The sequence below is a fragment of the Pseudopodoces humilis genome, chromosome 1 (genome assembly GCF_049639895.1).
Source record: "Pseudopodoces humilis isolate 2021_Gansu_Grassland_sample_001 chromosome 1, ASM4963989v1, whole genome shotgun sequence".
NCBI classification, from domain to species: domain Eukaryota; kingdom Metazoa; phylum Chordata; class Aves; order Passeriformes; family Paridae; genus Pseudopodoces; species Pseudopodoces humilis.
Genome location: NC_142200.1, coordinates 83,870,704 through 83,891,403, shown reverse-complemented (window position 1 = coordinate 83,891,403; position 20,700 = coordinate 83,870,704). Strand labels below are relative to the sequence as shown.

The following is a 20,700-nucleotide window of genomic DNA, read 5'->3' as shown; positions in this document are numbered from 1 at the left end:
AGCAGGCCATATATACACAAATACACACACACGCATATATTTCTATATATAAAAATATATATATAAATATATATATTTGACCATAAAAAGTTCAAAAGTTCACTCACTGTGCTAGTTTTATCCCACTACCGATTAATACTGAACATTTTAACTACTATTTTCTCTGAGGCTGTTAGAGATCTACACATGCAGGCTTTGTATTTTGTCCAGAGGTGCTCTAGCATAGAGGTTGTCTTGTTTTCTGCCAGCATAGATGCTATAAAATCATGCTTGATTCTGTTTACTCCTTTCCTCCCCTCCCCTCCCTTTTCCCCTTTTCCTCAGCCTTATCCTCCTCCATGTTCTTGGGTGGGCAGATTCATGGGGAGACTTGGTTTTTAGCATAGCCACCACCAGGCAGTTTGTTACTCTCCTGAAGCACATCTGGGCTTTATATCAGGCCTTTAATTAATCCTCAGTGAAAGCCAAGCTATGACATTTTGACTGGGCAGGCTCCAGTTTTGGACAGGTCTTGATTTATTGCGACTGAGTCTCAACCTACTTTGATTTATTTCAGCTTTGGGGAGGAGGGCAAGAACTGAACAGAAAAAGCACTGTTGGATGCAGAACATGTGATGCACGTAAAGGACCTCCAGAGTACTGTGGACCAAATGACAAACAGCTCAGACAATTTACAATAAAAATGAAATAAAATAAGCACAACTGATGAAAAGATTTTGGTGAAAGAAATCACTTAAAGCAACAACTACCACTATCAAAATGAGCAACAACAAATAATAAAAGACTTAGTGAACTAGGATCAAATGATTTGGCAGAACGTGCCAACCAAAGGAAGCTCGTGCCTTATCTCTAAATAAACAATAAATCCCTGGTCACTCATTAGTGTTAATCACACCTCTCATCTGCATTCAGCTAAATACAGAGAGGCAGGACCACTGCTTTCCTGATGAATCCCTTCCAAAGAAAAGGATGTTCTGCTATTGTCTGCCAGCTTGCCTTGGGTGGATGTCCTTTTGCAGGTCTCCCTCTCAAACCATACTGTGCACGACATGAAACGTGCCAAGTCTTCTGGACAGCAGGAACAAAGGCAGCCAGAGCCAAACTCTTCATCTAAATAAAGCAACAAACATCACAGTAATAGGAGCCACTGAATAACAAATCCAATCTGCTCAAGGTATAAATCTTTCTTGTTTCTGTGGGTAAGCCTGCTCTCTTAGGCCCTTGTCTTGTTCTGTTTTAATTCAAATTCTGTTGAACAGACAACTTGGCAAGTTTTTTCTGAATATTATTGTAGCTACTTCCAATTAATTCCTGCTGTGTGTACATAGCAAAGGAGCTCAGTATCTTGAAAAGCTTAATGGAAACAAGTAGTTTTATTGTTTTCCTTTAAGTATTTTTGTTAAAAATTCAAATACCCTTATGTATACCCCCTCTTGCATTTTCTTCTCAGCAACTGAAATTCAGTCTTTCTTGTTGTGTTTTTTCTCCACTAAATATGGGGATTTATAGCTCTATCAAAAGAGAAGAAAAAAAATGAAGTTCCAGAAACAGAGAAGCAAAAAAATTGTAGTGTAAAAAAAACTGGTACTTTTTATTTGCAGACACATATCAGGCTTTGGTGCTTAACAAACACCTAGAAGAAAAGGATGTTTTTGTGAAAGACTGGGTACCAGCTGCTATGAAAATTTCAGGAACACCTCAGATGCTACCTCAACAGTCCCCACACACAGCCTTGGAGGACAAGTCTTTGCACTCCTGTTACACAAGACAGAAGGAGCAGCAATGCATGCACACGCTTTCAGGCTTGTTCCAGGGCATCTGTGCTGCTGCAAAGCAGAAAAGGACACAAATTGGTATGAAAATATATGCATCATCTTTAAAAATATTATAACCAAGGGATTGAAGACATTGATAAAAAGGCATCTAATCAGGTGTTAATTTTTAGGTTTCAGGGTGAAATCTGGAAGAAAGTTCTACTGTACATGGCTGATCTGATGCCCGTGTAAGTTAAGGCCACAGTCCAGCTGTGTGCTCTGCCACCATGCAGGTAAGCAGTAGGACTCAAAGTTTAAGATCACTTGGGTCTTCTGTTAATTAGAAACAACTGCAGGGTGTTCTCAATCTAATCTGCATCACTAGTGACTAGTTTTATCATCTGTAAAAAGATTATTTTAGCAGCAGTAGGGTGACAGACCTATTTGTGCTGGTTGGTTACACAGGGAACCCACATTTGATGTCTTCTTCCCTAACCAAGTGGGCAGGCTGATCTGGCTCTGTGTGTCCAATACAAAATTACTAATTCTGTTGAAATGCAGAACATTCTTAAGGCAGTAAATGGGATCCTGCCCCTTTTAGTTTCAAGAGTAGAAGTCTAATTATTGTTAAGGACAATTCTCAAGTCAAACTTGTCTACTGAACACATCCTTCCCTCATCGCTGTTCACTCTGTAGGAAAACAAATCATCAACATCTAATGCATATGTTTGCTACTTTCTATGCATGTTTTTTTGACCCACACAGGATAAAGAATTTCAGTCTCCTTTCACGGGCAGAATTAAGCACCATGGCAGCTGGTGGCTCACTTTGGCCTGAGAACAGGTGATGAGAGCACAGCATTCCCCCAAAACCTGGGGTCTTATTCTCCATCTTGTATTGCTCTCATATCCCCCCCAACACAAGGATGTGGTGTTATTTCCATCAGCTTTGGTACCCTGAGTATAAATTTGCTTTTTTCTGCCAGACAGTGCTCCTTTTAGCTGCTGGGGAGTTAGTCCTGGGTTGGACTCCAGATCTTAGTTTTCATCCTGAGCATCACCAGTTTTTCCTTGCTTAAAGGCAGTTTTATTTTCCAGGTTTTGCCTGCCTTCATGAAAAGCGTGTGTGATTTTTCCTTCTGAGAAAGTGTAGCAACAATGCAAGCTCCAGTAGTACTTTCTAAAACCAACACAGAGTTTGCAGTAACAAGTTGAACTGTTTTACTTAAAGAGACTTTATATGAAGCAGTATCCCAGCAAAAGTCCTTATCTAAGCAAAAAGGATCACTTTAAGATACTTCTAATAAAACTATCAGCTTGGTTAGGCGTCAACTGTTTCGCAAGCAGCTCCAGAACAACAACTATCCAAGACATTTTTAAGATAATTATTTCAGAACTTGGATTTTTTTTTTCCCCTGACTTGAAATATTTATGACACTTTGTATTTAAATGATCAGGCTGCTACAAATCAGAGTAACAAATTGCCTATCATCAGCATGCAATTTCATGACAGAATTTGTTCCCAAACCTCATATGAATAAATTAAGCCTAGGGAACTGACTCTTGTTTCTCTTGACTTTAGTGTATTCTAAAAGTGAATGTAAAATGTCCATGATTCTGCTATTATTAAACAGTATTTTATGTAATCACTCCAAAATTACTGTGGTAAGAATGATGATTAATTTACTTTCAGTTGTGGCAGACTTTTTACTTGAACTTCTTTTGCAAGTTATACTTTTACACATGTGCCTGTTGTTTTTACACGGCCTTTCTTTAGATGTGACCTTAGGAACATCAGCAACATAAAGGCCTTCTTTAAGGAAAGTCTAATTTACTTAATTACAAGGAGTAGGCAGTTGTGCACCAATTCCATAATTCTGTCAAACTTATGACTGAAAACTGGCAATGGGAAGGTCAGGTGAAAACTCTTTATTATGCTTCCTGGTTTTATTGGTAATGCGTTAAATGGCATTTTAATGTCTCCTGAGGTTGTTTTTAGAGCCAAATTGTGGCTGTCCTGTCACAGGTGTACTGTGTAACTCTGGGCAGGCACAGAGCCTCTTTCTCTTCTGCTGGCTTCCTTGTGCACAGATGTAAGACACAGCGAATGAAGTCCCACCAAAGTCAATAATCATATTATCATTAGAAGATTTCACTCCAAATCAGTTCCTGCAGTTGGTTTTCAGCAATGTCACTCCATAGGTTTTCCAAGGGGGCAGTGAGGGAAAACAGAGCCCTACAGTCCTCTTGGAGCCTGAGCATTTCACACATGTCCTTACCCTTTATGGCTACCTGGATAAATAATACATTTTTTAAAACAGCTCACATGAATTTTTAAGATGCCATTAAAATGCCATACATCAAGTGTTACACTAAGTGTGCTCAGACCATAAGAACTTGCACAAGCTACCAACCAACACCAGTTCTAAATTGCTACTACCTGCTCCCAGAATACTTTAAAATTAAAAAAAAATTATATCTAAAAAAAAAGGTTATCCTACAGAAAGGTCCTTGGAAGGGAAGCTCCTTGGTGCTGCATCTTGGCATTCCCAGAAAACAGAGCACAGCAGAGCCCTGCTCTATGGCAGGCTCCTCCATGCAACCCACTATCACTTCTGCTACCAGAACTATCAACTCAGAAAGACACGTTCCAGCAGTGTATACCATGGATAGGGCATGCAGGTTACAAGGTGCTATGGGCTGAAAGAAAACATCAAATTAACATAAACATGGAATATTCACATATTGGAGCAGTGGGGAAGACCATTCTATCTCATGCTTCTTGATACCTTTTCAATATTCCAAGATCTGCTTGTGATCTGGCAGTTTTAAACCTGCAGTGTTTTTAGTATGTATCTGCCTTGGATATCAGTAATAATACTGGCAGTAAAATGAAAAGGCTAAACAAAATATTTTTCCCTTGTCAATTATTTCCCCTTTAAAATGAACATGATATATTAAAAACCTTGTTGAATTTAAACCACCTCAGACGAAGAGAGAAATTCCCACCGGACATGGAAAAGTAATGTTGGTCTGGAAATAAATGCAGCATAATAAATTAATAGGAAGGGGGAAATGTGCCTGTATTGCATAAGAAATATATTGCATTAGCAAAACAAAACATTACTTTTTCTTGTAAAATAAAGCACAGTGCAGCAAGATCATATGATTTGTACCAACTTTTCATTGTGTCAAAAGCAACATGTGTGCCTTGTATTAGACCATTAGGGCTGTCTTGATAAACTATTACTGTGTAGAGTAACATCTCACTTGATAGAGGTTAAGGAAGAAGTAGGAGTTCATGCCCTACTAATGCAATTTACTCCTCCTTAAAGAAATCTGTAAAGTGCACTTGAAAGAAGGAAAAACACTTGATATTAAAAAAAAATTAAAATCCCACACATTTGCAGACCAAGAAATTATAACGCACGGCTTGCACTAAAAAATATCAACTCCTAAAGTGTACAGAGCTTGTTATTAGGAGCAAAGCTAAAGAGTAAGCAAATGTGCTTGGACTTCATTCAATTCCACAAAAAAATTCCAGTAAGTTGTCCTTGCAGAGAGGCAACATTTCATAGGAATAGTTAACAGATCCCCTAGTTTTCTTCCTCAAATCCAAGACCAGAGATCCTTTTAATCCCATTGTCCAACAGAAAATTCAGAAGCACCGCTGAAATCCTTATTCCACTAGAAGCAATGGAATGGCTGCCGAGGCTGCTCACAGCGGGAGCTGAGCTGTGGCTCTGCAGGGTGTGTGAGGAAGGAAAACTGCTTGGTTCCCTTGCTCCCGTCAGCCTCCACCCTCCTTCAGAGCAGGAAGCGCTGGGAAGATTTGGAGGAACCACCATGCCAGGGCCCTACTTTGACTTTATTCTCCTCTTTGATGGCTGCAGGCAGATCCATCCCAGTCACAGTGCCAAGCTGACTGGGAAGAGGGGACAAGAAAACACCAGTGTCGCTCACCTGCCTTGCAAATGCAATGGTTGTCTCTCCTGAGGAAACACGCAACGCTCTCACTGCAGAAATCATGTGGATTTTGAGAGGAAGAGAGAAAGAAATCAAGCACAAGACAGCAACAAGCTTTCTTCACATCCTTAACCTGGTAACCAAGTCAGCCATCTCCAGGGAAAGCTTAAAATGAGCCAAAGAAGGCCAACGGGAAAGGTCAGCTGCTCTATCTTTGGATCATTAATGTTAGTTGTTAGGTCAAGGCTTCATCCAAAAACACCTACAGCTAAAATTCAAATATTTCTGCTATAACTAAAAGTGGCATATGAAGTGCACCCTGTGGGTTTGGGGAATGTTTCCTATTCAAAAAAAAACAAAAGGTATTTTTTTTCTATACCCAGATCAGGAAAGAACAGTCACTCTGCTGATAACCAATCTTAATAATGCACAGAATATTAACAGCTAGAGTACAATAAAAGTGAACCCTGACATTTTAATTTATCTGAAATATTTCTTCTTTCGGTGAAATGACCTGAAGTTGGAGGACAAAAAACTTTGGTTCTGGGAATGCACTGCCTATGATGTTTTACTGGCTTGATTTCAAATGAAAACAATTATTGTATAGTGAGGATGTTACCACACAGACATAACAACATTAACTATTTTTAACTTCCAGTGTAAATTGAACCATTACAGGGTTTTAAAAATGTCGTCATTAAACTTTAATGATCTGTTTTAAGGGATTTTTTTTTTTCCCTTATTAAAATTCAAACCAACTATACTATAGAGCTTTCTCAGAATGTGGTACACTATTCTAAGCTACAAATAAATCTGTAAATCATAGATTAGTTAATAAAGAGAAACTATCTGGGTTATTACAGGTGGGGCTGGTAGCAGTACCTGTTATTAATGTTGCCTAATATTTACCAATAAAGATGCTGCTTTCCATTCTTTAAAATGTTGCCAAATACCAACTGACTGAAAAAAAAAAAATTCTGAGTTCAAAAGGGGGCACGCTTGTTGGCTTTTTTTCTTCCTTTTTTCCCCCCTCTCTCATCATGGGGAAAAGAGTAAAGAAAGGAAGGAAAAATGTCAATTGAAGTGATTCAGCTAATTAAAAAATACATTTTATTTGCATTAAACTTCAATGGTTTTTTCCATAAACTAGGGGCTTTCTTGTTTTAGAGTAAGTATTTGAAATTTTGCATGCAGAAGCTTAGCGAACGTTATGAGAACATTTCCTTCACATTTGCCTTAAATTTGCCCAATTCGTAAACTTTAGGCGGACTAAAATGGAAAAAGCAAGGTAAAGTCCTGATTTACAAGCACTGAAGAGAGACTTGTGAGACCTTGCTGCTAAATTTTGTGGAGATTCACTCTGTGGTGAACATGCTCCATCCTGTGATGGGGCAGTGGTTTCCCTCCAGGCACAGCTGCAGCCCTGAGCAGGCTGGCTGCTGCACTCACTCCTAGGCCCAGGCAATCCCATCTCCCTCATGAGATTCGTCTCTTTCCCACAGCCTCATCTGGAGTTATCCCAGGGTAAAATTGCCACAAGTCTGACTGGAAGGTAGAACGGACTTTTAAAAGTCTGGCTTGTTTTCAACCTGGTGCTACATTGCCGCCAACTAATGAGTAGACCTTGTCCTGCAGCATGCACCGAGGTGGACTGCACTGATGGTGCATTATCTCAATTATGATATTATCTCTCTGCTGACATCTGTATGCCTTCTACAGGCCTTAGAACAAGTGAAAGGATAGCTCCTAAATATGGACCCTGTCATAATTTTATCTGGGTTTTCACACGTTGACAGAGCAGAAAACTAAAATCATAGGAACACTGCACACATTTACAGTTATTTATGCCAAGTGCCTTAATTTGGTATTCTCAAGAAGAACAGGCTGCAAAAGCAGAATTTGTCAGGTCTCTTGTAATTGTGCTATTTGATGGAAGAGATACTTCATTCAAGCCACAATAGCAAAAATAGGTCAGTGTCAGAAATATGACAACAATACATAATTTATCAATTCGGAAACCTTATACTTGAAAGAAGCCTTAGTCTAACCTTTCCATCACTCCAATTGAATTGTAAGACCACCACTGTAACAAGACCACTTAGAAAACCACTGGGGTGGCCTTGATAATAATACACGTATCATTGTTGAGGCACAGGAAACTAAACCAGATGGCTTTGCTGAGGAAAACACTTTTTTTCTGGCTTTGTAAAGCCTAAAACACTAATAGGTCAAACATGAAAGTGCTGAAAAAGAAAGTTATAGGAAAATCTTTGTAAATAAGAAAAAAAATTATTTACATATGTGTTTCCCTCACAGAAAGTATGTCTGCAAGAAAATAAAAAGAGAAAAAATGATGCTACAGTTCTGAAATCAGGATAGTTTTCTAAAAAGTCTAACAACAACATTTACAGTTGGACTTACAGTCCACCATGCTTGAAATCAATGCCATATGATGTGTATGAGACAGAACACCTACATATTGTAATTAAGAACTTTTTCTTGCCTCATTTTTGTGTTTTAACTATGGAGACCATTCATGTCTATTGCAACAAACTGCTTACTTTCTTGTACGAGCTCTTATTATCAATCATCTCCAACTTAAAGAAAAAGCAGGACATAAATGAAGCTCTCAAACTACATGCAATTGAAATGCATTTCCACAAAAAATCATCCATGCACAGAAACATACATTCACATGCACACATTTCTACAGGCTGTGCACGTATGCGCATGCACACATGAATAAAAGATGCTCAGATTTTCTAATTTATGCTGTAGTTATTTAGAAACATATTATTTGCAGACTTCAGCATTTCAAAAACCACGAAGGACTTGGTTTGGGTTTGTTTTTCTTTATTGTAGGCATCATCCACATGAGTAAAATTAAGATGATAGTGTGCTGCTCTGCTGAGAATTGCAACTATTTCTAATAGTCAAGAAGTCTAATCTAAATTACATGCACTGAAAGAAATGCATTATACGGTCTTTTAGTGTGCAGTCTTATTTACCAAAATGTAAGCCTTTATTTAGCATTAAAAAAGAAAACTTTCATTATCATTGTTAGTGAACAATGTTCACTAAAACATGTTCTCTCTTCATAAGGAAAGCTTTGCCCATATTTTCAAAATCTGAAAGAAGATGTTTGAGAACTATACCTACATTATGCTGGCACCAAATCATGCTATAATGAAAAGAAAACATAATTATTTAAATTTCAACTTTTTCTCTGCTTCAGCGGGACAATGGAGAAGAAATGTACACTGAGGAGGGCTTCACTATATGCTTATAATTTGTGGCAGTTCATTTTGGCACTGCACAGATATAGCCTGGGGGAAAATGTTTGGTCTTCAGCCCCACTCTGAAGTTTATAACTAAAATCAGAGAAATAAGAGAGTGGTTTCTGAAGCATGAAATCAAGTTGGTGCCCTATAGAGCTGAGGGAGCCTGGTGGAGCCTGCCCAGACAGCAATAAAGAGAGAGGAATTACATCAGTGTGTTACAGAATTGTATTTTGATTCTGTATGAGAGGTGTGGTGGGGAGACACCTGTTTGGTGGCCAGTGACACCATCTACCTCTTCACATCAAGACAAGCTCTTTTGTAGGGCTGAAATACTTCAGTTGAGGTGCAACATGTACAAATAATTTACTAAAATAATGATGCCATGAATTGACCTTGGAAATCCCCTTATCTATGTCTTTTCCCTGTAGACTCAATCAGAGGGAAGACAATCATTACTTCTGGGATCTGCTCCTCCAGCACTCTTTTATGTCACAAAGAAATACCTGCATTGCAGTGCCAGTGCCTGTGGGCCAGTTCTGGGTGAACTTCACATCTTTGCTTTGAAACCAGCTGAGACTGTGCTGTGACCATTTATGCTGGCTGTATTGTATCTTGAGAACTGGATCATTATTTGGGTGGATGATTGAACGTATTACTGTGGTCTAACATCACTTCCTTGACCCTGAACACCTATCTCCACAAGTCCTAAACATTTACATGAGGAAATAAAAAAATATTCTGCCCTTGGCAAGAGCATACTTCCTGTGGGAAGATGTTGTTTTCTCAAAATCATTTCAGCATGAGACTTAGTTCTATACTGAAGATTTTCAAACTATTAGAAAGAATCAAGGATGGAATGTTCACTGTCTCCCTGTGTTTGATACACATGCTTCTAGAAAAGGTACTGCTTCAGCAAGTACCTGTCAAGAGTGTTGTGAATGTTCAGTAGTTGTTCCAAAGGAGCACAGTCTATCAAACTTTTCTCCTAAAGGTTCTTACAAGTCATGATGCTCTCACAGTTACTTCACTTAGATGGAAGCAGTTTAGTGTATAATCACCTCAACTGGAGCAGATTTGATTTAATTTGAAGATCAGTAGAGCCTTTGGTTATGCCACCTCAGACAAGCTGATGGAAAGAAAAAGTTCTGTGTATTTGGAAATACACAAAATACACTTTACCTGGATGGCTATACGCTCATACTGAAACAAGCCCATCACTGAGAGTTTAAAATTATTTCTTCGCTTTTATTAGAAGACACTGACTTTAAACATAAAAACTAAGCAGTAGCATTTTTCAAAAAAAGCATTTTTCACTTCAGTCCGTACAAAAAGGGTAATCTGCATTTAGAAACATGCCTTAAGTTCACAAGCCAGTCTCATAACCGTATGAGGTATTGATAGTTAAACAGACAGATACAACTGAGTTTCCTTTTATAACCAACAGTCCTTAAAAAAGGAAGACTCTCACAAACAAGAATTCAGCTGGGATGGTGAAAGGATTACTCAGAAAAAGCTTCAAGTCTTAGCAGACTAAGGTAAAATGTAGCTCAAAAGACAACACATCCTTGAAGCTACAAGAAAATAAGAAAACAAAAGTAAAAATGCCTTGGCCAATACTCTTGCTGGCTGGCTCCTTTTCTTATGCACAAGAGTAAAGTAAAATGCTAAATAATTCTGTCTGGCAAGAGTTTTTATATTTAAACATACACACAAACGTACAAGAAGGGATTTCCCACAACAGCAGTGGTAGCAGCTGTTTCCAAGGGTCAGTTTCTGCCTGTTAGAATAGCAAGTAGAAAAATCATGACCAGGTGATGCTGACTAGAGATTTAAACAAAGATTAGATTTTACCATCTAAATTTCAACGTGTGCAAAATTGTCTAAGACAATAAAAATGACAGTGTATTTTCTTGTGTTTCTACTTAATTAGTACTGGTGTTGATTCATACGTTGATCTGTGATTAATGTATGAATCAGCACCAGTACCAATTAAAAAGAAAGTAAGACTGAAATTCTCTCTTTAAGCAGTTTCACAGTTTCTTAATATACTTGGTTGGCCTTTACAATAACTTACTATATTACTTATTTATAAACAGTTTTCTTTTGCTTTGATTGTTTTATTTTACATTATTTAAATATAAATTAATGGAAGCCAATTCCCATGCATTCTAAATATCAAATGCACCCTGATTTCACCATGAATGTAGGCACATACCTAATTTTAAACTTTTGACTAGACATGTAATTAATTGAATTGGAACCAATTATGACCCAATTATGAGTCCTCTGTAATTACTGTTTGACGTACTACTGGCTTTCTATTGAAGGCAAGAGAAAATATTTCTGATCTCTACAAATACCTAAAGACTATTAAAACTGTTGCTTCTGACTCATTCTTTTAGCTTTATAAGATAAAGATTGAGGGGCTTTTTCACAGCTTTAATCAGTGCAGTATTTCTGCTGTTTGCACAACACTGAGGCATGGGCAGTGCAATTGCAGAAGGCAACCTGAGCATTAGCAGGTGACAAAGAGGAAACTGAAGGAAAGGCAGGAAAGGCCTCAGCTGTTTCATGGAGGCTGGTGTGTCTGGCTGGCCAAAAAGGCCAATGGACTGTACCAGCCATAGTGTGGCCAGCAGGGTGATTCTTCCCCTGTACTCAGCGCTGTACTCAGTACTCTTAAGGCTTGCTATTGTGTTAATAATTCAAAATAGCCAGCAGGTAGTCTGCAACAAATAAAGGGTATGTTATCCTCACTAAGCAAAATAGTACACAAAAGATTCCTATGTGAATAGCACTGATATATTACTTTCCCTCTTCCAACTCAGTGGCAACAATCATCATGTCTCATACAATCTCATGAGACTTGTGCTAGATCACAGCAGAGTAAATAATGGAGTAAGGAAGAGCAGGAGGCAGCAACATTTTCTGCCAACATGTCAAGAGTTACTCATTTTAGGTTAAAATTTGTAATCCCACACCAAAAAATTTCAATTCCTACTTATATCTGTTCTGTTCTCTTCAAACACTGGATGAATTCCTTTCTTTCCAGTGAGTTGGACTTCCCAGTTTTCCTTCACCAGCACAATGCTGCTGTACCCTGCTCCTGCAGGTGGCAGTTCAAGTGCCAGGTCAAAATCTTAATCAAATACATTTTCCAACTATTCTTCACTGATATGAACCCATGTTTAAACCTCAAACTTCTGAATTATCTGCTACTAAAGCTACCCTCAGCCTATCCCTTGAAGGGCACCTACATGCTTCAGTGCAGGCACACGCTTCCATGCTTTACTGTATACAAAGGAGTTTGCCCAAAATCCCAGTGGCAGTCAAATTAACTTGTACAATCAAAGCTCCAGAGTCATGAATTCTGCTTGTGCTTTGTAACCATCAGACATTCTCAAGTCCAATGTACACAGGATACTGTCTATCCATGAAGTCAATGGGAATCTGCTCATCAACTTTCATGAGATCAGGAATTGACCTATAATATTTCATAAAACAACAAAAAGGAATGTATTTATGGTTTTATTATTATCCCTAATAAGGAAATAAGAAGAAAGAAAACACAGTACATGGTCTAGTCTATATGCACATGTGTTACTTGTATTAATATCAATGGGATTTAAAGCTACATATGGAGAGGATAAGATATATCCCTATGTGTTCAGCCATATGCTTAAGGAAGCTCCCAAAATGCTTGTAAATATGATCGTGCTTTCTACCATATTATGTATTTATTTGAACAACGTTAAATCTCTAAGCCCTACTTTCCAGTCCATTAAAGCCTCAAATAATAGTTTATTTCCAGTTTAAAGTTACCCTGTTTCTTAGCCATTAGAAAGCTGCCTGTAACCACATTTCCACCATACTCAGGGAATTAGAGAATTGGTAATAACTCTCCCATCATCTGAAGGGGTACCTCTCTGGGATGAGAAATACTCAAGATGAACTATATTTTAGCGAGGAATTCTTTCCAGAAGACTTTGGGACAGGCCCAAGAAGTGTAGCTGAAAGGCCTGGAATGCTACTTGCATAAAAACCATGTGTTTGTGCCACAGACCTCAGACAACAACATTCCTTCTGGAGCCCAAAGGCCTTGAAAGCGAGTCACCCTTCTAGATAGACTTGTTGGTTTTTAAGGGTTGAATGATAGCCTCAATAGGCTGAGGGAGGTGGGCCTGTTCAGCCTCCAGAAGAAAAGAATGCCATCAGTGTATATCAGTATCTAATGGCAGTGTCAAGAGGACAGATCCAGGCTCTTGGTGGTGCCAAGCAACAGGACAAGAGGCAACGAGAAGCAACTGACACACAGGAAGTTTCACCTGAATATGAGGAAGAACTTCTTTACTGTGTGTGTGACTGAGCACTGCGACAGATTGCCCAGAGAGATTGTGGAGTTGCCCTCACTGGAGATAGGAAAGAACGGTGTGGACACAATTCTGTTCAGTGGTCTCTAGGGTGATTCTGCCTGAGCAGGAAGGTTGGACTAGATGAGCCACTGTGGTACTGTCCAACCTGACCCATCCTGTGATTCTGTCCTGAACTTCTGAAAATGAAATTCCGTCCCATTCTGTGTCTTGAACACAGGACAAGGGTCTAACCCAGAAGGCACAAGTTATTTAAGATTTCCCTTAGGGCAGAAGACTTCAGGATTCATTCCATGATTTATGACCTAGTGCAGTTTCTGTTGGAATGAGATAGCTGAAGACTTTATGAAATATCCAGTTCCTGTTAACAAATCATATTCATTATGTTCATGCAACTAATCATTTTATTTGACTCATCTTTTACTTCCTTTCAGTAGAAACTTGGTAACTGATTTTATGATCACTCATGGCCATAGTTTTATGCATTAAAAAGATGACTGGGATGGTTTACTGGTTTAACTGCTTCAACCAATGTTGTGGCCACAAACATAAAGCCATAGTCATGGAGGCACAGTCATTACACTCATGGTGCTCTTAGCATTTCACATGCAAATGCAGCACAGAACCAAAGACAACTTAATTTATAGATGCTTGATGTAACCCTTTTGATACCAAGGCAATATGGCTGTTTATCTTTTTCAGTGTTATCCAGGACATCAGTTTAGAGAGGTATTACAATTTTGATTTCTTGCTCCTTTTGATTGTAAAGAAGATTTGAGAGCTCAACTTTTACTCTAGCTTTAAAGTCTCAATTTATGATAAAAATCAGACTTTTGCCTACTGAGATACTTTTTACTTTGTAACACAGAAAACCAAAACAAACAGTCGTCATCTTTTTAAACTACATCAATGAATGGTGAAGTCAAATCCGGTTTCCCAGCAAGGAATTATTAAAAGACAGAAATAGTCCAATGACCACAGGAAATCTTTAAGCACCAAAATGGGGACAAAAATCTCCTGGGGAAAAGACAATATTTCCTACATGGTCATTCATGTCTCCTTGTAATACAATACAGGGGTATTGTTTGTTTGTCTGCCTAAGTAGATGGGTAGAATAAAATTAGAAACAAATCTTGACTACACAAACATTTCAAACACTAAATGCAGGTTGTGATGCTTCTTTATAATATATAACCAAAGAGGCCTTTGATCATTAATATAGACCTAATTTTTTCTTTATTAAAAAAGAGTCACCAACCTCCAGCAGGATCTTTCACTTCAGGTCATACTGCATCTTGCTGAAATTTTAATATTGGTCATAAAATAAGTCAAAAGAATAGAAGAAATACTCTAAAATAGATCCACATTGTATTCAGATCCCTTCCCCAGGAATTCAGGCAAGGAATGTAAACCTAAAGATTTATATTTCTGTTCAAGTCATGCCTGGGGTAGACTGCTGTGTTACTAAATTCCCTAATATGAAGTCAAGAGCAAGACAAAGTTAACAGACCTCAATAGGCAAAAAAAAAAAAAAAAAGAATCTTTAGATAGCCCTCCGTGGACCATAATCTGAAGTTAAGGCAGTAAGTATTATCCCCTCCACAAAGATGATTCAGAAAAAATCCCACAGCTTACCTCAACGTAGTCCCTGGCATGGCCCCAGTCTCTCTTAGCATCCAGATTGCCCAGGCTGAAACAATCCAGCTGTCCAAGGTGAATCTTTGCTACCGAGCGGCTGATCTTTCGAGTGACAAAGTTAGCCCCTGGAAGAGAAACACAAGGTAGTATCAGCACAGTCACAGTGGCAGACAGCTGGCCACAGGAGACACCTTGTACAGCTCAGCACATGGCACTTTCACTCACCCCCCTTGCACCACCTAGACCCATGCCATCTTTTATCATTTGAGCAAGCTAAGAAGCTTCCAGTGCAAGTGTCACATTAGTTGCACTTTCACAGCAAACATCTTTCTTTGTGGGACTTCTTAAGCATTCCTAATTTGCTGCCTCAGTATTCACTCCAGGCATAAAGCCAAAGAAAATCATTTGGAATGTCAGTTCTTAAACACAAAATGCAAAAGGTTACATAAAGAAGACAGACATCTTAGACCACCCTCAAGTTTTCTGTTGCTGTTTCTTTTTTCCTTTTTAATTTCTTTTTTTCAAGGAATGCAAGTATCTAAATAAATGTGTTTAGTAATAAAAAAGAAAAAAAATTTGAAACTATGCAAATACTACATATTCTCCGAACAACTGTAATGGCTAAACGCATTTTACTTTTTCAGTTGTTTGGGATTCTTTGTCCCTCAGGTTCAGTTAGATCACGAAATTGTGATTTTAACTTTTTCAGTAGCAACTTTATTTTACCTTTATTATAACTTTATTTTACCATATTTCAGTATGTTGTTCACTGTATTACTCTGGAAAATTTCTGCACTCATTTCTGCTTCCAGTGGAGTTGCTTTAAAAAATATTTCTTGTTACTTATTTCCTGATCTTGATTTTCAGATTACGATGGCTGCATTTCTAAAAGGTGGTCATAGTCTCCTCAAAAGCAGAGGGATTTGAATTTAGACCAGGAGTTTAGGCTAAACAAGCCCACTGGCATTTGCACACTAATGAGCCACAAAAATTAAAATTACATGCCTTTTTAATAGCTAAAATAAGATATGATTAAATGGTGACAGATGATACCTCCTCCAAATGAAAAACAGGAGAGTTAGTGAAAATATCTGTAGCTGTAAAATGTTTTTAGCAAATTTCAAAAGTCTCAAAAGTGTAGCTTATACATTCAATGCACACACATAATTTTTTTCATTATGGAACTCTGCTCTTCAGATACGCATCTCAATATGTTCTGTTTTCTATCAAACAGTAGGTTGCTGCAACATTATTAAATAATGTGAAGTGTCTTCTTCAGACTACTAGTTTTTTGTGTAGTGCCAAGAGCACTACAGTAATTTTCTTTCCATTTGACTCTACTAAAAGTAAAGAAAAAAAAAAAAAGCACACCTCTAAGAATCATGTGGAATGAATAACTTAAATAATTCAGACCTTACCACAGGATTAAGATACAATTTTAAATTTTCATCAACTTCTGAACTAATTGCAATTCTGGTTATTAGCCATTTAGGATTTACCATCGATTTGTGCCTGTTCTTTAAAGGATGAAACAGAGTCCCTTTGGTTTAGTCAATCACTGGTACCTCTCCAGAGATTGCTTCCATTTTTAACTTATCAACAGAGAGCTTTGAGACCTTCACACAGATTATTGCTAATTAATTAAAAACAGATTCAACCTGTGGCAAAAATTTACTAGGACTAGCTCTGAAATTTCCTAAACTTCTGCACTAAAATGATTTCAGTTAGCATTTTTATTCAGCAAATAACAGTTGAAGGAACAGGTTTCTTTCTAGCATAAAATAGATGATTTAAAGTTCCAAGCTGCAACTGAGTAATAACCAAAACTGTCTGCTTTCAACACTACATTCCCATTTCCAGCAAAAGCAATGAGAGTTCTAGTCACCACCTGCATTAAAGCAAGTTTTACTGTCAACCTGCACAACTAATTAATGTCAACTTCCTTTTTGGAGCAAACGCTTCCTCAGCACAAAAAAAAAGAAAAAAAAAAGCAGGAAAAAACAGAAAAAAGCATATTAGGTTGTGTAAGAGAAAACCTTTTATGCTATCAATTTAACTTTAATCATGTGAAAGCTACCACACAAGAAAGAGCTGATTTGTCTAGCACAACACAACAAATCCTAGTACACGCTGTCTTCTTGCAGAGTCACTGTTAACTGGAAAGAAACAATCTTCAAAGATATTCTCCAAGCAAAATTGGACTATCCCTCTAAAGGCTGAAATGAAGAACTAGAGAGCACCACAATGAAAAATGAAAACTTTTATTTTCCACAGATATTCCAGCAAGGGTCCCACTAAATAATATCAACCCTATTCTTGGAAGTGCCTCAGCATTAAAGCTGTGGAAGAAAACCATGCTACGCTTCAATCTGAGAAATGTGATTAGAAAACTTTTTCATGCACCCAAGTACTGAATGGCACATTTCAGAAGCATTTAAATGATATGGTTCATAAATAATGTTTAAGTACTGATTCTCTTCAAATACAGTATCTTAAAATATCCCATTACACTCTATGTTTGATCCCATGCCATTAAATGCACATCATAACTAGAATTTAAGCTGGTGCCTGCTGGAGTCATACAAAATGGTTAAGGCTGTGTCAGCATTTCCACTAAAAAGCCCTGTCCTAGAGGTCTGCAATTTGGCTATGACATTGCTTTGGTCTGAAATTTAGCAGAAGTAATGTCTTTTTCCTCAGGACTGATTCTATCTAAAAGGTCTAGGCAAAATACTACACGTATCTTTGTGTAACTGAATACAAAGTATCTTTTGAGGCACAGAAATGGTTAGCTTCCTTCTTTGCCAGGAGGTAGTGAAGATTTACTAATGTTGAACACACAAGAGCACTTTTCTCCACAAAATAGCCATTCACTGCCAGAAAGAGTATCATCAGAGCTTCTGGTGTGTTATTCACTTTACCCTTTATGTTGATTTTCATCAGAACAAGACGATGCAGCAGCTAAAATGCCACCACTTATCACAGGTGAATAAGGTCTAAATTGTTACGCTTTAACCTTACTAATTAATCTGGAAATTTGTTGGTGATAGTGACAGAAGCTACCTTAGACTGGTGGGAAAGAGAGATGTCAGAGTCCCGTACTTGTCTCCTGATTCTGCACTGCTTCCTCAGTTCAGAGAGGATTTGTAAAACACAGCTCATTGCTCACACCTAGTACGAATAAATGCGTAGTGTTCAAAACTTAGTTACACAGTTGATGTATTTTGACTTATTTGAACGCCTTTTCAAAGTGTGCGTGGGTGGCAAATGTCTGGGAGCTCACTTTCCTACAGTAACCCAGAGAAGAGTCATTCTTCCTGTCAGTAGGACCAAGCATGCTGGGCTAACTGCCTCACATAGTTATCTATGCAGCAAATACATCCAAACCATGATGGGCCACATTACGCTCTGGTTTGCATTGCTATTGGCAGCACTGGAATTGCTGCAATGCAGCATTAAAGACGTGGCCAGGCAGAAGAGATATGGCCAGACCCAGCAAAGGATGCTTTGGTGTGTCATTTCAGCAGTTCCAAACAGCCCTAGTTCAGCAGGGTCTGACAAGTTCTTATATTTTAAAAGGGGCCTTTAACAAGAGGTTTCATGATATTAACAGCTCTTTCAGGAACCCTGGGCATTAGCTTAGATTTGTTTTCAAAACCCCAACTCTCCCTTTGAGATCGTTAGCATTCCAATAGGAACCATAAGGTCTGATTTACAAACCCGGTTTGTCCTAGACAGGACTTAAAGCAAGGATTCCTCGTTAAGCAGACCTGATCTGTAAAACATATAACTTGTCAGCAAACCACTGCAGGAACAATACTATGATGAAAAGAAATAGCAGAGGTATAATGCAATAGCTTTTGTGCTCTAGCCCAGGCCTGTCACCCATTGTGCTGCCTAGCTCAGGGTGGAAAACAGCTCATCCCTTTGAGAAGGATGCTGCCTACATCTGGTAAAGATGTAGCTTTAAGAGCCACTACTGCAGTATCTGTCTTTTTGAAAAGGGCCCTCATTTTCCAAGCTCTCAAGACTACATAGAAGACCCAACTAATGACAAAACTGTGTCCTTAGGAAGACTGCCCTCCCTGTAAAACACTAGTTGTTGCATTCCTAAGAAAATCCATTATTAACCCTATCAATAACAGAAAATAACAATCAATCTTACAGCATTCGATAGCAGTCCTTATCTGTCAACTGAGATGCAATCCTAGAAAAATCTATCAAGTTCTCATAACACCTTTTTTCTTCATTTTGCATAAAATATGATAAAAAGGTTTCTGTTTCTGAAGACACTGAAACAAGAAGAAGGTTGAAGCTTTTGGGTTTTTTTCCTCCAGGTTTCTGCAGTTCTGGCATAGATTCTGGTGGAAGCCTAACATGTTCAAACACATTGTGTACCTAGTGCTTCTACTAACCCAGAGAAACATATTTCTTTTAACATATATGTGTTGTAAATGATATATTTAATGAGCTCATTAAAATGTTTTGATTGCCTGAAAATCCACACTGCTCATCATTTCCATTCTATGACAACCTTTTCCATTTTTTGTAACAAGCTGAAATGAAAAAAACAAAGCAACACTCAGATCTTCTAAGAGAAGAAGCCTTGAATCTCCTTACACTGATGAAAATCAAAAATAATTATTCCAAAGCAAATGGATTGTAAACCAATTGAATTGGTCATTGTAAACCAAATGAAAAATCAAGTTATAGATCTTTAAATTAACCTTCCATATTTTGGATTTAAACGGAATTTTAAACTGAGTCTTGATTAAAACCACTAATACAGTATTGCATTTTGATAAAACTAGTAGAGCAGTTAATATATGTTAAACACACATGCATTTAAATTGCAAATTAATTCGCAATTTAAAATAGCAAATTGTTCTCACAACAACAGTTGTACAAAGTAGAAACATCACTTTTTGGAAATAAAGAGAAAATCATGGTTAAAAGTTATTTTTTTCCCCCTTCTGCTTGTCATCCTACAAATTTTACTCAGCAAATACAGCTATCTTTGGATGAGCTTCCCATGAAGTCCACGATCAGATTTTTGCAAAATGAAATATATGAAATAGGGGTGATATGATTCATAAGCAATTCCTTGTAAAATCATGCATGGGAAACATCTTCCTGACTGGGGCAATAAATCATTTTATTTCCTGAAATGTAAGATATAGTGCTTTAATCCTTACATTTTAATCCTATATAGCATAGCTGAAAATACTTTGTTTCATCATAATATTCTCAATCTTTTTCTCTGTTCTTTAAAATTTTAGAAATAGCTGATGGTAGTGGTTTTCTCAGATTTTTTAATATATTTGCAATGTTTTTCAAACATTTTCAATTTACATACCCCAAACTATTTTCCAATGGATATGTATCTTTCTCTAAACAGGAGAGATAAAGCTTCTGATAATATTCTTTTTTAAAAGGATATCAATCCCCTGGGAAACAATTAGGTAACAAAAAATCCACAGATTACAGACTGAAAGCAGTGGTCCAGTAACATGAGGATAAAATTGTTCTGCTTTAACAAGTGACCTTCATTTGGAACTACTTTGAAATATGTGGTTTAAATAAAATTATGTGGTAGTAATTCTTTTAAATACCACTAACAAAGACATCAATCAGCATATAAACTGAATTGTTTTGTTTAATAATATATTGATACACATTATAACCTTTACAA

General features: G+C 37.6%; 1 protein-coding gene across 1 annotated transcript in view; it reads right to left on the bottom strand.

Moving 5' to 3' along the window:
* Positions 1 to 20,700, bottom strand: part of GMDS (GDP-mannose 4,6-dehydratase) — a 409,498-nt gene that overhangs the window by 210,207 nt on the left and 178,591 nt on the right. The window contains exon 7 of the mRNA XM_005526455.3: positions 15,006 to 15,133. Within this exon, the coding sequence (XP_005526512.1) occupies positions 15,006 to 15,133 (128 nt within the window). The remainder of the gene's footprint in view (positions 1 to 15,005; positions 15,134 to 20,700) is intronic.